This window comes from Diaphorina citri, unplaced genomic scaffold (genome assembly GCF_000475195.1).
Source record: "Diaphorina citri unplaced genomic scaffold, Diaci psyllid genome assembly version 1.1 scaffold1901, whole genome shotgun sequence".
Lineage (NCBI taxonomy): Eukaryota > Metazoa > Arthropoda > Insecta > Hemiptera > Psyllidae > Diaphorina > Diaphorina citri.
Window position 1 is genome coordinate 22,953 of NW_007379327.1, and position 22,812 is coordinate 45,764.

The window sequence follows — 22,812 nt, forward strand, 5'->3', positions numbered from 1 at the left end:
TTAAAAAACAACAAAAAAAAAAAAGGTGGTTATTCCACCAAAGTTTTTTTTTTTTTTTTTTTAGAAGTTTGACAGAGGCGACTGTAACTGCTAAGGTCTTATCGTCCCGAAATCGAAGAGAGAAGGAAGACAGGATAGGAGAAAGCCAGCCGTTCCGAGAACGAACATGATCCGTTCAGGATAAAATCCTGTTTGTTCGGCTATAAGGTGCATGTTCATTTGATAGCCCAGGCGTTATGGTATCTCACATGGCTTTTAGTCCAGGCAATAAGTTACATTCCAGTCATTTAACAAAGCCTTTATAAGTACAAGTTGTTCCATTATACTTTTTCCAGGCTTTTAGTCCAGGAAATAAGCATCCTTCATGATATACAGGATAGCTCATCGATGGCATAATTCTATTAATATTTTTCTTCGTCTTCGCCTTTACCCGTGTACAGACGGGGTCGGCGTTTTTCGTCAGTCTCTCAATCAGCCCTAGGGCGATTGCTTTGGCCTGACATTTTTTGCACTCAACCTTTGCTATTTCTTTAGCAAGGAAAATTTCAAGCTGGTAGCCTATCTGTTCCCCCAGAAACCCTATTTAATGGCATAATTACGTCACTGTATAACTAAGGACAAATTTCCGTACCTCGACTGGCACTGATACCACGACCTCTTGTTTACCAGTCGTGTGCTTTGAGAACGACTAGACTATTAAAATTTGGTTTATTTATCCAATCATCCAGTATCTAATGATATTTATTTATGCTAATTAAGAGATGAAGGAAGAAGAAGAGGAGGAGGAGAAGGAAGAGGACGGCACTGATACCACGACCTCTTGTTTACCAGTCGTGTGCTTTGAGAACGACTAGAGAACTAGACTATTAAAATTTGGTTTATCCAATCATCCAGTATCTAATGATATTTATTTATGCTAATTAAGAGATGAAGGAAGAAGAAGAAGAGGAGGAGGAGAAGGAAGAGGAGGAGGAGGAGGAGGAAGAGGAGAAGAAGAAGAAGAAGAGAAAGAAAAGGAAGAAGAACAATTATTATTAAAGAAGAACAATTAAAGAGGTACATAAACGAAAAAAGAAGAAGAGGAGAAGGAAGAGAAAAAGGAAGAGAAAGAAGAGGGAGAAAAGGAAAAAGAAGAGGCTGAGAAATATGAGGAATAGGAGGAAGGAGAAGGAGAGGATGAGGAAGAAGGAGAAAAAGGGGAAGAAGAAGGAGAAGAAGGAAGAAGAAGAGGGAGAAAAGGAAGAAGAATAGAAAGAAGAAGAGGAGGAGGAAGGAGAAAAAGAATAAAAGGAAGAAGAGAAGAAGGAAGAGGGATAGGCGAGGATATTGTTTTCTGGAGTGCATGGAGAAGGAGAGGATGAGGAAGGAGGAGAAAAAGGGGAAGAAGAAGGAGAAGAAGGGAGAAGAAGAAGAAGAGGGAGAAAAGGAAGAAGAATAGAAAGGAGAAGAGGAGGAGGAAGGAGAAAAAGAATAAAAGGAAGAAGAGAAGAAGGAAGAGGGATAGGCGAGGATATTGTTTTCTGGAGTGCATAATATAGGAAAGTGGGTTAATTAGGTCGCGAGTCGAGAATGTTGTCATATGATATGATTGAATCGCGTCAGGACTGAGTGACGCACGTAGGATAGTTATAGCTCATATTGTGAGCAAATTAGGTCTCGTTTACAAAATAGGTCTTGATTTTTTATTCAGTTTGTCTGTAGGACTGTTTGATCGACGATAACTCTTGAAGGGTTTGTTCGATTTTGATGAAACTTGGTAAACACATCACATCACATCACCTGCCTCGGTGGTGTAGTGGTCGAGACGCTCGCCTGGGAAGCAGGAGGGTTCAATCCCAGTCGAGGTACGGAATTTTATCCTGAATATAATTTGAAAATTCGAAGAAAAATAATAGTGGTAGCCTACTGCTGGAGTAAAGGGACTTTCCAGTCCTATTCCAGCAGTATAAAAAGCACTAATATACTATCACAAAGGAAATTCGCTCACTAAATTCATACACCATCTTGAAACTCTCTAAAAAATCTTCAATAAATACCTATAGTTTAAAACTGCTCAGTTCAAATTCAGACTGTGGTCCCAAACATTATTTTCGTTCAGTTTGCTGGGGTAAAGGGACTTTTTAGTCTCATTCGGGCTGGATAAACAAGGTATATTCGAGTACCTATAGTTTAAAACTGCTCAGTTCAAATTCAGACTGTGGCACTGTGGTCCCAAACATTATTTTCGTTCAGTTTGCTGGGGTAAAGGGACTTTTTAGTCTCATTCGGGCTGGATAAACAAGGTATATTCTATTCTATTCTCCTCTGCATGAACTGAACGGTAAATGAATTTATCTGTCTTAGGGCCGAATTTTGAACTCGGATTATCATTTAATCCTGGTCGGGATTAGCTTCTAGGAGAGCTATTCTATGTGGGAAAGTAATTTTGGACAATTAGTTTGACTAACTAAGACAGGAACTGAAAGTAGTTTTTAAAAAAATTCTTAAAACCTCTCCGAACACTCTAAGCCTAACCGCCCCTAAAAGGTAATCCGGTTTTAAAATTCGACCCTTACTGATCGTTCAAGGGCTAAGTAGAGGAACTTACCAATTTGGCGAATATCCTAAGTGAGTAGGTATAGTCAGGTAGTTTCTATTCAGTCTTCTGAACACAGGTTATGACAGCCATGGTGGCCCTGCAAACGTCAAACGAAAATGGGGCTGACTCCGAAAATTTGGACCATTCCCCAGTATATCATCGCATTCATCGCCCCCCTCCCTCAATAAAATCCTCGATACTGCCCTGATATCTATTTATGTACATATACGGAAATTCGATTATTTCAACTTTTATAGAGAACATCGATCATTTCAAGATTTCATCTTTGTCTCTCTCCCCGTTTCTCTTACTTCTCCCTCCTTTTGCTCTTTCCCTTCTATTTTCTTTCTCTGTCCACATAAAAGTCTAGGCCCATTATCAATACAGAGAAAGAGAGAGATAAAAAAAGAGCGAAGAGAGAGAGAGAGAGAGAGAGGGAGAGAGAGAGAGAGAGAGAGAAAGAGAGAGATAAAAAAAGAAAGGGAGAGAAAGGAAGAGAGAGAGAGAAAAAAAATAAAGAAAGGGAGAGAGAGAAGAAAGATGAGCGTGATGAATAAAGGATAGAAGAAAAGGAGAGATATAGAGGGAGAGAGAGAGAGAGAGAGAGGAAAAAGAAAGGCCAGAAAAACGGGAGGAGGAAGGAGAGAAGAGAAAGGGAGGCATATTATAAAATCCCCCCTCTCTCTCTCTCTCTCCAAAGAATTTCGTGCGTCCTTGAAGAAAATGAGAGAGAGAAAAAGAGAGAGAGAGGGGGAGGGAGGGAAAGAAAGAGAGAGGAAGGGAAAGAAAGAAAGAGAGAGAGGGTTTAAGGCCACATTTCATCTTTCTCGTATGAAATGACCTCAACATGAGAATTTTCTTTTTCTTTATCCATTTTCCTACTTTTTCTCATTTCTTTTTCCCCCTCCTTTTCCGTCTCTCATTTGATTTCCTGTCTAATTTCCGGCCTTTATTCTGTCTCCTTTTCCTTATATTATGTCCTTAGTTTTTCCTTCTATTATGGCCTTAGTTTTTTCCTTAAAATGTCTTTTGTTTTTCATGTCCTTAGTTTTTATTACCCTTAGCAGTTTGCAGGAAGGCAGGACGCCAGGACGAAGACCTTTGCTCGTGCAAGGCCGCAATATAATTAAAAGGAAACTGCCAAGTATCTAGACAGAGCTAGGGCTTCTTTTTTCCTTCAAGGGGCGTTTACACTAGAGTCGACTGGAACCCATATAAAAGCTGTCTTTTTCTTTCTGAAACGGTTTGTTAGAGGAAACTGTAAATGCCAAGGTCTTATCGTCCCGAAATTGAAGTCATAAGGAAGACAAGATAGGAGAAACTCAGACGTTCCGAAAACGAACATTATCCGTTGAGGATAAGATCCGCCCCGAGCGGGAATCGAACCCGCAACCTAGCGCTTACAAGGTAGACGCGCTACCAGCTTCGCTCGATCATCTTACTTTCCCTTCGAATCTTTTTTTCGATCTCTCCTCCATTCCCCACCTCTCCTTTTCTTCAATCTTCGAAGACTCTTTCTTTTCCTTCATTCCCCTTCTATCCTCATATTATGTCCTTAGTTTTTTCCTTAAAATGTCTTTTGTTTTTCCTCATGTCCTTAGTTTTTATTACCCTTAGCAGTTTGCAGGAAGGCAGGACGCCAGGACAAAGACCTTTGCTCGTGCAAGGCCGCAATATAATTAAAAGGAAACTAGACAGAGCTAGTATCTAGACAGAGCTAGGGCTTGTTTTTTCCTTCAAGGGGCGTTTACACTAGAGTCGACTGGAACCCATATAAAAGCTGTCTTTTCCTTTCTGAAACGGTTTGTTAGAGGAAACTGTAAATGCCAAGGTCTTATCGTCTCGAAATCGAAGTAATAAGGAAGACAAGATAGGAGAAACTCAGACGTTCCGAAAACGAACATTACCCGTTCAGGATAAGATCCGCCCCGAGCGGGAATCGAACCCGCGACCTAGCGCTTACAAGGCAGACGCGCTACCAGCTTCGCTCGATCATCTTACTTTCCCTTCGAATCTTTTTTTCGATCTCTCCTCCATTCCCCACCTGTCCTCTTCTTCAATCCTGTTTTCCTTCATTCCCCTTCTATCCTCTTCGTCCCTCCCTTTCACTCTTTCCTTCCGCTCTCTTTTTGTGTTTTTTTCTATCCCCTTCTGAGTACACGAGAGGAACCAGGTTCGATTCCGCACAGAGGCGAAGTTTTTTCGACTCTGTGCGGACATCGTGAGTTTATCGTGAGGACAAGTGAATAGCTATTTTAATTGAGCAACAATAACGGCTAAGATAGTCTCAATTTTTTTCATTTTTTTCTTTTCTTTTTACCAGACAGTATCAATCATATGGACATTTATTTTTTTATTTACTAACAAGGATAGGTATTTTATTTTTCCAAAATCATACGAATGAGTAGCAAATTCTTGGTAGGTGGTAATAAAAACAAACGATCAAAGACCGAATTGGTACAAAAACACACGGTCTTTCGTCCCCCTATTAGTTACCTAATTCGATATACTAAGGTCTTATCGTTCCGAAATCGAAGAGAGAATGAAGACGGGATAGGAGAAAGCCAACCGTTCCAAGAACGAACACTATCAGGATAAAATATAGGCCCCGGGCAGGAACCGCAACCGTGGCCTAGAGCTTATAAGGCAGACGGGCTACCAACCAAGCTAACTAGGCTGACTATTTTCCAATTAAACTACAACTTACAAGGAAGTCTGGGTTGGGGCCATGTTTCGTATCATAGCCATACTTTCCGATGGTCATCAAACCCGTGAACTCTAGATTGGGACACGAGTTGATTACATGTGATACCAGAGCCTCAGCGTGTTCAGGATGGGCCCCGTGCTTATCTGAAAATTCAATTCAATTCAAATGTTTATTTCAATTCAATTTATTTGATATAGCAGGAAATATGGTCATCGAACCCGTGAACTCTAGATTGGGACACGAGTTGATTAGGGGAAAGCCAGTTGATAGGGGAAAGCCAGCCGTTCCGAGAACGAACATTATCCCATCAGGATAAAATCCGCCCCGGGCGGGAATCGAACCCGCGGCCTAGCTTCAGCGTGTTCAGGATGAGCCCCGTGCTTATCTGAAAATTCAATTCAATTGAGGATTCTCATGTAAAAGATAATGACTCCCCGATAATTTAATCATAGAGATTAGAAAAAATTAACCGTACCGTTTTTTTTTTTTTTTTCCGTTGAGTAGTTTCTGAAATATACGAGTGCAAAGTCCCCTTTTTTCAAGGGAGCCTCCGGTGATTTTTTTGTTTCGTATCATAGCCATACTTTCCGATGGTCATCAAACCCGTGAACTCTAGATTGGGACACGAGTTGATTACATGTGATACCAGAGCCTCAGCGTGTTCAGGATGGGCCCCGTGCTTATCTGAAAATTCAATTCAATTCAAATGTTTAATTCAATTCAATTTATTTGATATAGCAGGAAATATGGTCATCGAACCCGTGAACTCTAGATTGGGACACGAGTTAATTACATGTGATTTAAGTGCACATCGAATACAGCCAGCAGCACGAGATAATTTTATCCGTAGAAAAATATTCACGGCTGTTATAATTTCATTATTAATTCGTCTTCTTTTTCTTCGCCGTTTCTACAGACGGGGTCGGCGTTTTTCACGCACTACCAACTAAGCTAACTAGGCTGGCGACCTATATTCTATTCTATTCTACTTACTTTCTTCCCCACTTGTATTAATCTGACAGAACACCTTGAGTTTCTTGTCCGGCTGATGTTTGGCCCAGGCAAATTTCAGGCTGGTATCCTCACTCTTAAAAGTCCCCCAGCCAGACTAAGGTGGTCTAGTCCCTGCTAGTTCCAGCCACACCGTTGCGAGAAAGGGACTACATGTCCTCATTCGACAGTCTAAATCTACAGAAAGCACTAATATCCTTTCACAGGCGCGGCCGAATACATTCCCATCATGCTCAACGACCTCCCGATGGTGTTCGACCGCGGCTACTTCTCGCCAGATGTCGCCCTCATTCTATTCTACTTACTTTCTTCCCCACTTGTATTAATCTGACAGAACACCTTGAGTTTCTTGTCCGGCTGATGTTTGGCCCAGGCATTATTCACTTGGGTTGCCAGCCTGGTGTCATGTATGGTTTCAATATACTCCAGGTTGGGCACTTTGATTACTTTGGGCACCTTGTTGGATTGCAAATGCCCGATGAAGTGCCACCGAATATCCTTGCATTTGCTGGTGATCTGGAAAAAAGATAGTTGGTATCTTTTTCTGGGTTCGAATCTCGGAAAGGGCGGAAATTTTCCGATCAAACTTTTCCGTTCTTGGATAGGCATGGATGTAAAAGAATGTGAAAAAAAAAAAAAAAAAAAAAATTATCCGTTCTTGGAGAGGCATGGATTGAAAAGAAAATGAAAAAAAAAAAAAAAAAAACATATTAATAATCGCTAGCCTAGTTGGCTTGGAGGGTAGTGGCGTCAGTCTTGTAAGGGCTAGGTATTCCCGAGATATTCGATTCCCGCTCGGGGCAAAGTTTGTCGTAAACAGATGAGATTCGTTCTCAGAACAGCTTGCTTTCTCCTACCCCGTTTTCCAGCTCTCTTTGATTTCGGGCGATAAGGCTTCCATTGCAATTTTTCTCGAATTTTGGAGATTTGTGCATTTTGAAATATCAGATCGCGGATTGATTGATTTCTTTTCTACGCATTGTTTGATTTTGAATTGAGCCCAGACACAATGACACAGTTTAGATTCACACGCTCAAAATGGGAAAGACGGGAGATGGGCACTTGAGAAATCTCTCCGTTTCTTGTTCTTCTCTTCCCCCTGTCTTCTCTCTTTCATCCATCTAGTTCTTCTTCATCTCTCCTTCTTCCTATTCTCTCTCTCTTTTTTTCATCCATCTTATTCTTCACTCCCTTATCTTTCTTTCTCTCCTGCTTATTTTGGTACTTATTCCCCATTTCCCCCCTAATTCTCATCCATCTTATTCTTCACTCCCTTATCTTTCTTTCTCTCCTGCTTATTTTGGTACTTATTCCCCATTTCCCCCCTAATTCGAGGAAAAACTGAGGAAAAACTACCTGTCAGGTCTACCTGTTCGTGTGTGTGCTCATCAGGTGGATCAGGCGGACTTGATCAGCCGTACCTGTCAGGTCTACCTGTTGGTGAGTGGCTGGCCTCACTTAAGGGATGTCTTGACTATCTGGCACACCATTGCCCAGATTGTCACTCATCCAGATACCAACCACGCGAAATGTTGCTTAACTCCAGTGATCCCTTGGGAACTGGTGTATTCAACGTGCTATCACTACTGTCTTATGATTAATTGAATTGAATTGAATTGAATTGAATTAAAATAATTGATGGACTCTTGGGTGAGGTAACCGGTTTTCTATCAAGGCATTGCCTGGCCCTTGGGATCAATTTAATTTGAAGAAACCCATTTACTGATGAAATTTGTAATGAAACAATAAGTTGAAAGGAAAACAATAAGTTGAAAGGAAAAGGTTGAAACGCATTAGTTCAACCACTAGGTAGCGTGGTAGCGTCTGTATTAAGCCATTGGAAATCCAAGATGGCGCCTTCCCAACTATCGAAGATCAAGGGTTCAGTTTGCAATAGGAAATCGTTTCCGTTTCTGAAAGGAAAATACCTTTCGTATTTATTTCTTGAAGGCGCGTCTACACTAGTCGACAGAAGTCGAAGTTTATAGTATGGAATGGACGTGTTTTCAGACAATGCTGATAGACCATAGTGTAGACTCTGCTTTACATTGCAAATCAGACTAAGTAGGTATTACAATGCAACAAGAGATAAACACTAAATAGACGGCTATTCTGAGCAACATCAAGCACCAAATCAAACTCGGTGTTCACACGGAGTTGCTTACACCAGGTGTTATCAAACTATTTAATTCAGGTGTTATCAACAGTAAACATGTGTCTAAATCAACCATTCTCTCATTTCAGGCAAAATCCCCGAAGCTATTCTGAGCAACATCAAGCATCAAATCAACCTCGGTGTACACACGGAGCTGCTTACACCAGAGCTATTCTGAGCTACATCAAGCATCAAATCAAACTCGGTGTTCACACGGAGTTGCTTACACCAGGTGTTATCAAACTGTTTTATTCAGGTGTTATCAACAGTAAACATGTGTCTAAACCAACCATTCCCTCATTTCAGGCAAAATCCCCGAAGCTATTCTGAGCAACATCAAGCATCAAATCAACCTCGGTGTACACACGGAGCTGCTTACACCAGGTGTTATCAAACTGTTTAATTCAGGTGTTATCAACAACAGCAAGAAGTCGATAGACAGGGGCCAGATCACGGCCACTCTGTTGCTGGGAGACAAACCCCTGTACGATTTCGTGCACAATAATGAGCTGGTACAGATGAAGAGAGGGACTTATAGTAACGATCCAGCGGTGAGTAAAAATCGCCAGCGGTGGCAGAATCGTTGGACACACCAATTGATCACTGAAGAGGAGCAACGTTTCAAGTGGTTTCTATTCGTGCCCTCACAGGCGAAACTAGTCCTTCTTTATAGTGTGACAAATCAGTAACGATCCAGCGGTGAGTAAAAATCGCCAGCGGTGGCAGAATCGTTGGACACACCCATTGATCACTGAAGAGGAGCAACGTTTCAAGTGGTTTCTATTCGTGCCCTCACAGGCGAAACTAGTCCTTCTTTATAGTGTAACAAATAAATAAATTTTATCATCCTTTACCATTTTTTTCCATACATCCCAAAGGTTTCTATTTGGATGGGTGACCATCTGAGTAATTGCATGCTGCTGGCTTAGGCCAGCCACTCACTATCAGGTATAATTTTATACCAATCCTGAATTGAATTTTCAAGGTGTGTCTACACATAGTTGACCGGACAGCAATGTTTGGACACACCTTTATCTCCCGTTCCTCTCACAAATAAGCAAGGTACATATTTACTACAATTACCAAACTTTCCTCTCATCTTGTCTAGATAATTCGTCAAAACCATCGCATGACCGCCATCAACACGTGTCTGGAGATCGACATCACAGGGCAAGTTGTATCCGATTCTCTTGGTACAAGGATCTACTCCGGGTTTGGAGGTCAGGTGGATTTCATGCGAGGCGCTCTTACTGGACTCGATGGAAAAGGTCTAAAATATCAAATACTCGTACATGAGGATAATTCCATGCCTTTGCTCGGATCGAACCCGGGCCCTCCTGATTACCAAGCGAGCGCTTGGAAAATTGGATTGATATAATAGCAAAACTAGTAGAGCTCGCTATACTGTAGTAGGTAATAGAAAGTAAAAATTGTAATCCGATAATCAATTGCAAGAAAATTCATAAAAAAAGATTTGCATTTTACGATCTAGTTCATCGATGAGACATCAAACTCAATGACTTCGGAATCGAATCCATAATGAAGCGAAAACTGTATGAATGCAAATTCCAAGGCCTGATGCATTTCTAACCAGTGTCGGATTCGAGGTTGGGTGGAAGAGCTCACTAAGTGAGAATACCGCCATAAAGGACTTGAAAAAAATAAACGTTATTACCTAGTTGTTTAAAAATTAAAATCAGATAAAAAAAAAAAAAAGATAGTTGTACGTTATTGTGGTTACTGTCTACAAAGAGATCTTGGAATAACCACTAAACCGAGTTTCTCCCTCCTGATATCACACTTTCCAAACCTGGCCCCCCTTTTGCTCCCTCCCCCGGGTTTTCAAATCATAAATTTATTGACTCACCTAAATGATGTGAAGTAATTTCAATGGCATAGGTACAGGTTTCATTTATCACTAGATTAGAGCATTATCAATAATTCAATGAGAAATACGTATGTAGAGCGGGGAAATGTTACCAATATTCTTGAATATTTAATCTTATTACTAACTATTGATTCGTGAACGATGATTCGTGAATAAAACAGTTCTGATTTTTCAATTTTCCGATTTTTCCTGATTATTTTATTTATTTTCATTAGTTATTTATTTTTTTATTTTCTCTTTATTTATTTTTCTTTAACCAGTTAATTTCTAAATTTTGGATAAGTGCTAGTTTTCCAATAAAATATTTTTAGGAATTTTTTTGTGCGTTTCAAATTTTGACAGTTCTAGTCGTGGATTAAAAGTGTTATCTTTTTTCCCCCTCAAAGAGATAAAAAAAAATGAGCTTAAAATTTCTAGTATAATCCTAAAAAGTAATTTGATAATTTACAACATTAAACTTTCTGAGAAATTTCCAAGGGGTTTAACATTACTGTACTTTTAAATAAGTTCCCCTTCTAAACATGTTCAAACTACTGGGAGAAAGTTCAAAAATTTCCAAACCTCTTCGAATAACAACCAAACACAACAAGTTATCATGTTCCCATTATCACAACTCATCGATGTTCACCAAATGGGCACCACCCAAATTGAAGGGAAAAACAACACTGCAAATGGTACCAAAAATGTACCCAGCATCCCCAACAACAAGGACATATGCATCAATATCAAAACCTACTTTGAAACTGCCAAGTCAACATATGAAAGAATTGCCAACAGAACCTACAAAAATTGAAGGGAAAAACAACACTGCAAATGGTACCAAAAATGTACCCAGCATTCCCAACAACAAGGACATATGCATCAATATCAAAACCTACTTTGAAACTGCCAAGTCAACATATGAAAGAATTGCCAACAGAACCTACAAGCTTAACACAATTAAAATTCCTTTTTCCTTTTTAGTTCATCGATGAGACATCAAACTCAATGACTTCGGAATTAATTAGGTGAATCAATCGAATCCATAATGAAGCGAAAACTGTATGAATGCAAATTTCAAGGTCTGATGCATTTCTAACCAGTGTCGGATTCGAGGTTGGGTGGAAGAGCTCACTAAGTGAGAATACTGCCATAAAGGACTTGAAAAAAAATAAACGTTATTAGTTGTTTAAAAATTAAAATCAGATAAAAAAAATAATATAGTTGTAAGTTATTGTGGTTACTGTCTACAAAGAGATCTTGGAATAACCACTAAACCGAGTTTCTCCCTCCTGGTTTCACACTTTCCAAACCTGGCCCCCCTTTTGCTCCCTCCCCCGGGTTTTCAAATCATAAATTTATTGACTCACCCAAATGATGTGATGTGATTTCAATGGCATAGGTACAGGTTTCATTTATCACTAGATTAGAGCATTATCAATAATTCAATAAGAAATACGTATGTAGAGCGGGGAAATGTTACCAATATTCTTGAATATTTAATCTTAGTACTAACTATTGATTCGTGAACGATGATTCGTGAATAAAACAGTGCTGATTTTTCAATTTTCCGATTTTTCCTGATTATTTTATTTATTTTCATTAGTTATTTATTTTTTATTTTCTCTTTATTTTATTTTTCTTTAACCAGTTAATTTCTAAATTTTGGATAAGTGCTAGTTTTCCAATAAAATATTTTTAGGAATTTTTTTGTGCGTTTCAAATTTTGACAGTTCTAGTCGTGGATTAAAAGTGTTATCTTTTTTCCCCCTCAAAGAGATAAAAAAAAATGAGCTTAAAATTTCTAGTATAATCCTAAAAAGTAATTTGATAATTTACAACATTAAACTTTCTGAGAAATTTCCAAGGGGTTTAACATTACTGTACTTTTAAATAAGTTCCCCTTCTAAACATGTTCAAACTACTGGGAGAAAGTTCAAAAATTTCCAAACCTCTTCGAATAACAACCAAACACAACAAGTTATCATGTTCCCATTATCACAACTCATCGATGTTCACCAAATGGGCACCACCCAAATTGAAGGGAAAAACAACACTGCAAATGGTACCAAAAATGTACCCAGCATCCCCAACAACAAGGACATATGCATCAATATCAAAACCTACTTTGAAACTGCCAAGTCAACATATGAAAGAATTGCCAACAGAACCTACAAAATCGTCAAGATGGGCACAAAGAGAGTTTTCAACCCTAATATCAGAAAGACCAACATTTCCAAAATCAATAAGAACAATACCAAGAATATATTCAACAAGAACACAATCAAATATGCCAATAACACCATCATGCCCTATAAAATTAGGAAGAAGATTTTCAACATCAAACATTCCAACAATATCTTTGAGAACAAACATGAAAGACATACCAGAGCCATGCTTAAAAGTAATAGAAGAAATGCGACCAAAAAGGCAGTCAGTAACAACAGTAGTATCACCATCAACAACAGTAGCATCGTCATCAACAAGAGAGTCAACAATAAGAACACCATGGTCAACAATAAGAAAATCCTATTCCACAACCTCAATACAACTCTCCTCGGAACAAATAAGCATGAAAGGAATGTCAGGAAAAAACTATTCAACAACCACACCGTCAATGCAACTCTTCACAGAAAAAACAAACGAAGGAATGTCCTCAAGAAAACACTGTTCAACGACAGCCTCAATAGAGCTATTCTCAAAAGCACAAAGCAGCACTGGGATGTCAGCAAAAAAGCACTATTCAACAGATTCAATCTCAACAAAACTCTTCCAAGAACAAACAAGCAAAGTAAAATCAGACCAAACAACCATGACGGGAATGCCAAAAAAGCACTTTTCAACAGCCACTTCCTCAACAAAGCTTTTCTCAGAACAAACCAACAACGGAATGTCCACAAAGATAGAAGGCATGTCAAGAAAGAACTATTCAACCGCTTTCTCATCAAAAAAGCTCTTCCCAGAACAAACGACCAAGACGGGAATGCCAAGAACCTACAAAATCGTCAAGATGGGCACAAAGAGAGTTTTCAACCCTAATATCAGAAAGACCAACATTTCCAAAATCAATAAGAACAATACCAAGAATATATTCAACAAGAACACAATCAAATATGCCAATAACACCATCATGCCCTATAAAATTAGGAAGAAGATTTTCAACATCAAACATTCCAACAATATCTTTGAGAACAAACATGAAAGACATACCAGAGCCATGCTTAAAAGTAATAGAAGAAATGCGACCAAAAAGGCAGTCAGTAACAACAGTAGTATCACCATCAACAACAGTAGCATCGCCATCAGCAAGAGAGTCAACAATAAGAACACCATGGTCAAGAATAAGAAAATCCTATTCCACAACCTCACTACAACTCTCCTCGGAACAAATAAGCATGGAAGGAATGTCAGGAAAAAACTATTCAACAACCACACCGTCAATGCAACTCTTCACAGAACAAACAAACGAAGGAATGTCCTCAAGAAAACACTATTCAACGACAGCCTCAATAGAGCTATTCTCAAAAGCACAAAGCAGCACTGGAATGTCAGCAAAAAAGGACTATTTAACAGATTCAATCTCAACAAAACTCTTCCAAGAACAAACAAGCAAAGTAAAATCAGACCAAACAACCATGACGGGAATGCCAAAAAAGCACTATTCAACAGCCACTTCCTCAACAAAGCTTTTCTCAGAACAAACCAACAACGGAATGTCCACAAGGATAGAAGGCATGTCAAGAAAGAACTATTCAACCGCTTTCTCATCAAAAAAGCTCTTCCCAGAACAAACGACCAAGACGGGAATGCCAAGAAAACACTATTCAACAGATTCCTCAATAAACCTCTTGTTAAAAGCACAAACCAACAAAGGGATGCCAGCAAAAAAGCATTATTCAACAACCACCTCCTCAATGGAGCTCATCTCAAAAGAGCAAGCCGTTCAATTCATCAAACCAAACTCCCTCAAACCTCTTGTTAAAAGCACAAACCAACAAAGGGATGTCAGCAAAAAAGCATTATTCAACAACCACCTCCTCAATGGAGCTCATCTCAAAAGAGCAAGCCGTTCAATTCATCAAACCAAACTCCCTTGTCTTCGTCGAAGGTGTAGTGGGTACGCCGAAAGTCCTCATGAACGCCATGTACGACCACGTCAAAAGCAAGAACATACAGGGTGTGACGGTTCTGGATGTGTTCAGCTTGTATCCGTACGATAATATGACCCCTGAGGATGATTGCGTACGACGCCTGTCCTTCTTCGTCAGTCCGTATACGAGGAAATACGTGAACACGGGTAAGTTTGGGAATAGAACGAAGGAAATGAGTTTCAAGAATTTTGGGTTACTTTCTGGTGTTTTCGTGTTGACCCAGCAAATATTGTGTCTCTTATCGCCCATCTGATCAGGGACATACTACGGGATGGGCTTGTTTCAGGCTGTTATCCTCCCAGTTTGGAGTCCCCCAGCCAGACCCAAGAATAGAACAGAATATACCTTGTTTATCCTGCCGAAATAGGAATGAAAAGTCCTTTCACCCCACCCGTCCATATACCAACCACACGCGACGTTACTTAACTTCAGTAAACCATGGGAAACTGGTGTAATTGGAGAAATAGGTCAAGTACATCCATCGGGTAGACGTCTGACGCCTTTGTCCATCACAAAACACGATTTTCAAAACAAAGGCGTAGAAAAATCATTTAATCAAAAATGGCCTTTGTGTGCCGTTAGCCGCCCTTGAACATTGAAAATAAATTACCATTCCGATGAAGAGTTAAACACACAGGGTCAGCGTCAGACTTATGAATCACCAAAATTGACCTTGCTTTTTTTTCTTTTTTTTTTGCCTATGGACTATTTTGATTTCAATTTGATCCCTAATTATCAGACCTACAAGGTCTTTTATTGTTATGAATTTCTCCCAATTAATCAACCTAATTCAGATAAGAAGGTTACTGTATTGTGTCTCTTCTCGCCCATCTGATGAGGGACATACTACGGGATGGGCTTGTTTCAGGCTGGTATCCTCCCAGTTTGGAGTCCCCCAGCCAGACCCAAGAATAGAACAGAATATACCTTGTTTATCCTGCCGAAATAGGAATGAAAAGTCCTTTCACCCCACCCGTCCATATACCAACCACACGCGACGTTACTTAACTTCAGTAAACCATAGGAAACTGGTGTAATTGGAGAAATAGGTCAAGTACATCAGGTAGACGTCTGACGCCTTTGTCCATCACAAAACACCATTTTCAAAACAAAGGCGTAGAAAAATCATTTAATTAAAAATGGCTTTTGTGTGCCGTTAGCCGCCCTTGAACATTGAAAATCAATTACCATTCTGATGAAGAGTCAAACACACAAGGTCAGCGTCAAACTTATGAATCATCAAAAATCAAAATTGACCTTTTTTTCCTTTGGATTATTTGTTTTTACTTTGATCCCTAATTATCAGACCTACAAGGTCTTTTATTGTTATGAATTTCTCCCAATTAATCAACCTAATTCAGATAAGAAGGTTACTCATGAGGAAAATTGAGGGGCTTGTTTTGAATTCAAGCACAACAAAGCAGCTTTTACCAAACTAACTTTTTTAACAAGGTCTTTTGTAATTAAATGTTTTGTTTAAGTTAAACAAGGTGTATCGTTATGAAATGTTAACTCACCTTTGAATGAATTACTTTCCCATCGAATATACGAGACTTTGTTAAGACTGCTAGGGTAAAGGGACTTTTCAGTCCTATTGAAACAGGATAAACTCAATCAGCCCTGGGGTGATTGCTTGGACTGACATTTGGTTTGGCTACAAAAAAATTCCGAGCGGATGCCCTTCGCACTCAACCTTTGCTGTTACGTTAGCAAGGGAAATTTCAGGCTAATATCCTCACTCTTAAAAGTCCCCCAGCCAGACTCAGCTGGTCTAGTCCCTGCTAGTTCCTTAGCCACACTGTTGCGAGAAAGGGACTACATGTCCTCATTCGACAGTCTAAATCTACAGAAAGCACTAATATCCTTCCACAGGCGCGGCCGAATACATTCCCATCATGCTCAACGACCTCCCGATGGTGTTCGACCGCGGCTACTTCTCGCCAGATGTCGCCCTCATCAGCGTTTCTCCCCCGGACGCCAGCGGCTTCGTCAGTCTCGGTACGAACGTGGTCGAACTCCTGTCGGTGATTCGCGGGAGTAAACGTGTTATAGCGCAGATCAACGATAGAATGCCGCGAAGCTTGGGCGAGGCGTTGGTGCATGTCAGTGAGATTGACTACAAGGAAAAACTGAGTGACCTAATCAGGTACGTCTGTCAGGTCTACCTGATAGTGTGTGTGCTTATCAGGTAGGACGGACAGATTGACTTTTCAGCCGTACCTGTCAGGTCCACCTGTTGGTATGTGCTCATCAGGTATCAGGTGGATCAGGCGGACTTGATCAGCCGTACCTGTCAGGTCTACCTGTTGGTGAGCGGCTGGCCTCACTTAAGGGATGTCTGGGCACACCATAGCCCAATCTGGGCACACCATAGCCCAATCTGGGCACACCATTGCCCAGATTGTCACTCATCCGGATACCAACTACGCGAAGCGTTGCTTAACTCCAGTGATCCCTTGGGAACTGGTGAATTCAACGTGCTATCACCACTGTCTTATGATTAATTGAATTGAATTGAATTGAATTGAATTAAAATAATTGATGGACTCTTGGGTGAGGTAACCGGTTTTCTATCACCTAACCCTATCATTATTATGTGGTCAAAATCTCAAATACATGAGGATAAAATTCCATGCCTCAGCTCGGATCGAACCCGGGCCCTCCTGATTACCAAGCGAGCGCTTAGAAAATTGGATTGATATAGCAGAACTAGTATAGCTCGCTATACTGTAGTAGGTAATAGAAAGTAAAAATTGTAATCCGATAATCAATTGCAAGAAAATTCATAAAAAAGATTTGCATTTTACGAGGCGAAAGATTTATTCGTTCTGAAGGGAAGCCAGAGCTTAGTGGTGCAGTTGTTAACGCGTTGGACTTTGAATCTGGAGGTTGGTGGTTCGAGTCCAAGTCATGTCATAAAATTTATCTAGGTGTAATTAGGTGAACCAATCGAATCCATAATGAAGCGAAAACTGTATGAATGCAAATTCCCAAGGTCTGATGCATTTCCAACCAGTGTCGGATTCGAGGTTGGGTGGAAGAGCTCACTAAGTGAGAATACTGCCATAAAGGCAGGACTTGAAAAAAATAAACGTTATTACATATTTTTCGACAAGGTGGATTTAAACTCGATTTACGTTAACCAGTCCAGGTAAGGGAGGTTGGCTACTGTTTAGCCCAGGTAAGGGAAGTTGGCCACTGTTTAGTCCAGGTAAGGGAAGCGTGCAACGATAGAATGCCGCCAAGCTTGGGCGAGGCGTTGGTGCATGTCAGTGAGATTGACTACGGAGTGGAAGTGAGCTACGAATTGTTCAGTCCAGGTAAGGGAGGTTGGCTACTGTTTAGCCCAGGTAAGGGAAGCGTGCAACGATAGAATGCCGCGAAGCTTGGGCAAGGCGTTGGTGCATGTCAGTGAGATTGACTACGGAGTGGAAGTGAGCTACGAATTGTTCAGTCCAGGTAAGGGAGGTTGGCTACTGTTTAGCCCAGGTAAGGGAAGTTGGCTACTGTTTAGTCCAGGTAAGGGAAGTTGGCCACTGTTTAGTCCAGGTAAGGGAAGCATGCAACAATAGAATGCCGCCAAGCTTGGGCGAGGCGTTGGTGCTTGTCAGTGAGATTGACTACGGAGTGGAAGTGAGCTACGAATTGTTCAGTCCAGGTAAATCATACATAAAGTTACCATATCTGAGGTAGGGCCATCAGGAAAGAAAATCCAAGACAGTAGACTCAGATAGTATAGGCAGGTGGAGAGGAGAGACGAGACTCTGGCCATAGACAGGAAGGGAAGGAAACCAAAACGGAGGTGCAGAGATAAGGTTGAGAAAGACTTGAGAGAAAAGGACTGGGGAAGGGAGGAGGAATTAGATAAGAGGATATGTAAGGGAGGGTAAAGCCGACCTCAAAGAAGATTAGGAAAATTTTAAAATTGTATTCACATAAAGAGTGCAGTGAAAGAAGATGAAGCAGACCAGAGTCATTCGTGGAATAGGGTGCAGTGCTAGTCATCATTGACGTCACGTCCCTTGGATCCTCTATGCTCATCTTAAAGTTTCAATTTCCTGATTACAGCTACCGAAGAAGTGACTGAAATAGACAGCGCTATTGCCAACCATATCTGTGATGAACTCCTAGAGGACGAGGCAACCCTGCAAATAGGACTAGGTAAATTATTTCTCTTTCGCATATTTCCCAAATTTTAAAGGAAAATACACGCATTAGTTCAACCACTAGGTGGCGTGGTAGCGCCTGTATTAAGCCATTGGAAATCCTTCCCAACTTAACTATCGAAGATCAAGGGTTCAGTTTGCAATAGGAAATCGTTTCCGTTTCTGAAAGGAAAATACCTTTTCGTATTTATTTCTTGAAGGCGCGTCTACACTAGTCGACAGAAATCGAAGTTAATAGTATGGAATGGACGTGTTTTCAGACAGTGTTGATAGACCATAGTGTAGACTCTGCTTTACATTGCAAATCAGACTAAGTAGGTATTACAATGCAACAAGAGATAAACACTAAATAGACTGTTTACAAGTGTACTATCTTTGCGAATATTATTAGCGGATGTGTTGTCTTGTTTGAACAATACTTAAAAAAGTTAAAAGTATTGTGATACCAACCGAGCATTCTAGCAATAAAGATAACATACATTACAAAGTGTCGACAGACTATTGAGGAAATGAACCATCACGGAAATGGAGTCATTATTACAACAGCCAACCACCTGTCTTGTAAGCGCTAGGTCGTGGGTTCGATTCCCGCTCGGGGCAGACATTATCCTAAACAGATAAAGTTCGTTCTCGGAACGGCTCACTTTCTCCTATCTTGAGTTCCTTCTCTCTTCGATTTCGGGACGATAAGATCCTATCAGTGAAAGTTCCTTCTATCAAACCTGTTAAAAAAAAAAAAAAAGTTTTTGAAGAGGCTTGATAGAGGGATCTGTAACTGCTAAGGTCTTATCGTCCCGAAAGCGAAAAGATAAGGAAGACGGGATAGGAGAAAGCCAGCCGTTCTAAAATCGAACCTTAATTGGTCAGGAACCGAACCCGTGACCTAGCGCTTACGAGGCAGACGCGCCATTCTCCAAGCTAACTAGGTTTAATTCAGGTGTTATCAACAGTAAACATGTGTCTAAACCAGAGCAAATCATTTCATTTCAGGCAAAATCCCCGAAGCTATTCTGAGCAACATCAAGCATCAAATCAACCTCGGTGTACACACGGAGCTGCTTACACCAGGTGTTATCAAACTGTTTAATTCAGGTGTTATCAACAACAGCAAGAAGTCGATAGACAGGGGCCAGATCACGGCCACTCTGTTGCTGGGAGACAAACCCCTGTACGATTTCGTGCACAATAATGAGCTGGTACAGATGAAGAGAGGGACTTACAGTAACGATCCAGCGGTGAGTAAAAATCGCCAGCGGTGGCAGAATCGTTGGACACACCCATTGATCACTGAAGAGGAGCAACGTTTCAAGTGGTTTCTATTCGTGCCCTCACAGGCGAAACTAGTCCTTCTTTATAGTGTGACAAATAAATAAATTTCATTATCCTTTACCAAAAAGTGAAGTAGTATTCGTTTTCCATACGTATCCCAAAGGTTTCTATTTGGATCGGTGACCATCTGAGTAATCGCATGCTGCTGGCTTAGGCCAGCCACTCACTATCAGGTATAATTCTATACCAATCCTGAATTGAATTTTCAAGGTGTGTCTACACATAGTTGACCGGACAGCAATGATTGGACACACCTTTATCTCCCGTTCCTCTCACAAATAAGCAAGGTACATATTTACTCCAATTACCAAACTTTCCTCTCATCTTGTCCAGATAATTCGTCAAAATCATCGCATGACCGCCATCAACACATGTCTGGAGATTGACATCACAGGGCAAGTTGTATCAGATTCTCTTGGTACAAGGATCTACTCCGGGTTTGGAGGTCAGGTGGATTTCATGCGAGGCGCTCTTACTGGACTCGATGGAAAAGGTCAGAGACATCCCCCTTTTTCTTTACTCCGTTTTAAGCGTTAGGTCGTGGGCTCGATTTCCATCCCAGGGAGAACTTTATTCTACACGGTTAAGTACTAGCTAGCGAATTCGATTTCCGCCCTGGGGCGACCTTTATCCTAAACAGATCAGATTCATTCTCCGAAAGGTTCGTAGATTCATAGAAGCTCAACCCGTCCTTTGGGGCTGACCAGCCCCTACACCTAAGCCTCAGTTTGGGCTTTTTGTGTGTGGGGTTAAGCTTCCGAAAGATTGGCTTTCTAATACCCTATTCTTGTTTTCCCTTCGATTTCGGGTCGACAAGACCTCTGCATTTACAGTTAGCTCTATTGAACCTCTTGATATTGTTGATAATAAATTTGTGTTATCAACCTCAGTGGTGCAGTGGTTACGCGTTGGACTTCGGACTAAGATCCGTTGTTTTTTTGTTTTATTTTTTTGATTGATAAAGTTGAGATTTATGATTTATTTTTTTAAATAAATTCTGTTTTCTCTCCCTCCAGGCAAGGCCATTCTCGCTCTGCCGTCCACCGACGTTAGCACCGGACTCAGCAAGATCGTACCCACCATCAAACCCGGTGCGGGCGTCGTATGCTCTCGCGCGCATGTACAATACGTAGTCACCGAGTACGGATGCGCAGACCTGTTCGCCAAGAGTACGCGCCAGAGAGCGCATGCGTTGATACGCATTGCGCACCCGCAACATCGCGAGGCGCTCGAACGGGAAGCGTATGAGATTTTGAAAGTGATGCCAAGTTTGTGAGACCTTGAAAGTTACTTAGAAGATCTTAGAGCAGCGAATGTTCGGCTCTTGTAGCTCCATCTCTCAAAGTTATGCCAATAAGTTTGTGAGATTTTGAAAGCTATGCTGAGTTTGTGAGATTTTGAATGCGCGTTGATACGCATTGCGCACCCGCAACATCGCGAGGCGCTCGAACGGGAAGCTTACGAGATTTTGAAAGCGATGCCAAGTTCGTGAGACCTTGAAAGTTACTTAGAAGATCTTAGAGCAGCAAATTTTCGGCTCTTGTAGCTCCATCTCTCAAAGTTATGCCAATAAGTTTGTGAGATTTTGAAAGCTATGCTGAGTTTGTGAGATTTTGAATGTTAGGCGGCTTTCACACTGAGGTAACACGTCGCAAGTAGCAAGTCGCAAGATGCTACGTAGCAATCGTAGCATGCATCTTCAAAGACCAGACCATTATTTCAAATGAAACCTTCCTCACTGAGGATACATGTTGCTACTTGAACCCTGGAAACAAGTAACAGTGTTACTTACTTCAACACCAACAGTCTGGAGTTTTGTTAGTTGCTACTTGTGATTGTTTGTGGGAAAAATTATTTTTTTGAATCAATTACTCCAATGTTGTTACTCCAATTCTCCAATGTGAAAGTTCATGTCTCTTTGAACAAGATTCAGGACGTAAGCAGTAGCATCTTGCGACTTGCTACTTGTGACGTGTTACCTCAGTGCGAAACGCGCCTTATGCTGTTTTTTTTTTTTTTTTTTCCTCCTTCTTCACTTCATATACAAAAAGCCCACTCTGAGGCAACTGCCCCAAAGGATGGGTTAAGCTTATACTAATCTTTGGAGATTTTGAAAGTTATGCTGAGTTTGTGAGATTTTGAAAGTGATGCTGAGTTTGTGAGATTTTGAAATTTAAGTTAATAAAAACCTCCCATTATTGTAAATAATATATGTACCTACTTAGATCACAACTTCTATTTATTTTTCAATTCTCTATTTTTTAGAATTTAGATAGAGGCAACTAATATTTATCACCATTTGTAAGGCTTTTTTTAGTGGCAAGGTTCTTGTGAAGGAGCTCTTTCATCCACCACTTCTTTTACTGCAGTTTTTCCTCTTGATTTTAACTGGATACTAATCTTTGGAGATTTTGAAAGTTATGCTCAGTTTGTGAGATTTTGAAAGTGATGCTGAGTTTGTGAGATTTTGAAATTCAAGTTAATAAAACCTCCCATTATTGTAAATATGTGCCTACTTAGATCACAACTTCTATTTATTTTTCAATTCTCTATTTTTTTAGATAGAGGCAACTAATATTTATCACCATTTGTAAGGCCTTTTTTTTAGTGGCAAGGTTCTCCTGAAGGAGCTCTTTCATCCACCAGTTCTTTTACTGCAGTTTTTCCTCTTGATTTTAACTGGAGCTTGGTGTTACCCCTGTTTATCTTGCTCTCCATGTCCTTCCTACACTTCTCTTATCTATTTTTTCCCCTCTCAAGCCTCTCTCAGCCTTATTTTGGCCTCCCTCTTACAAGATTTTTTTTTTTTTTTTTTTTTTTTTTACAGAAATGGATACTACCTACCTCT

The 22,812-nt window shown here is 40.4% G+C and overlaps 2 protein-coding genes and 1 long non-coding RNA gene across 5 annotated transcripts in view; 1 reads left to right on the forward strand and 2 right to left on the reverse strand.

The window, feature by feature from the left end:
* LOC103517590 (pyridoxal phosphate homeostasis protein) overlaps positions 1–22,812 on the reverse strand; it is a 27,295-nt gene that overhangs the window by 3,445 nt on the left and 1,038 nt on the right. Inside the window, exons 3-4 of one of the 2 annotated variants that reach the window (XM_026829628.1) lie at positions 6,602–6,812; positions 5,286–5,428 (exon numbers count right to left, since the gene is read on the reverse strand). In XM_026829628.1, coding sequence (XP_026685429.1) covers positions 5,286–5,428; positions 6,602–6,812 — 354 coding nt within the window. Of the gene's footprint in view, positions 1–5,285; positions 5,429–5,859; positions 5,970–6,601; positions 6,813–22,812 lie in introns of both variants that reach the window. The other variant, XM_026829627.1, reaches the window with a different exon arrangement.
* Positions 10,570–14,280, reverse strand: LOC108253478. The gene is made up of 2 exons (XR_003393781.1): positions 13,313–14,280; positions 10,570–11,119 (listed from the first exon to the last, which is right to left on the reverse strand). It is a non-coding gene; the product is annotated as an uncharacterized LOC108253478 (long non-coding RNA).
* LOC103517594 (4-hydroxybutyrate coenzyme A transferase-like) lies at positions 14,292–21,317 on the forward strand. Of its 2 annotated transcripts, none has more exons than XM_026829626.1 (7): positions 14,292–14,615; positions 16,342–16,571; positions 17,738–17,789; positions 18,538–18,630; positions 19,626–19,870; positions 20,298–20,457; positions 20,981–21,317. In XM_026829626.1, the coding sequence occupies exons 1-7, from the start codon at positions 14,321–14,323 to the stop codon at positions 21,238–21,240; spliced, it is 1,335 nt and encodes a 444-aa protein (XP_026685427.1). In that variant the 5' UTR covers positions 14,292–14,320; the 3' UTR covers positions 21,241–21,317. The 2 variants fall into 2 exon arrangements, with proteins under 2 accessions (XP_026685427.1, XP_026685426.1); XM_026829625.1 differs by having other exon boundaries at positions 16,342–16,559; positions 17,726–17,789.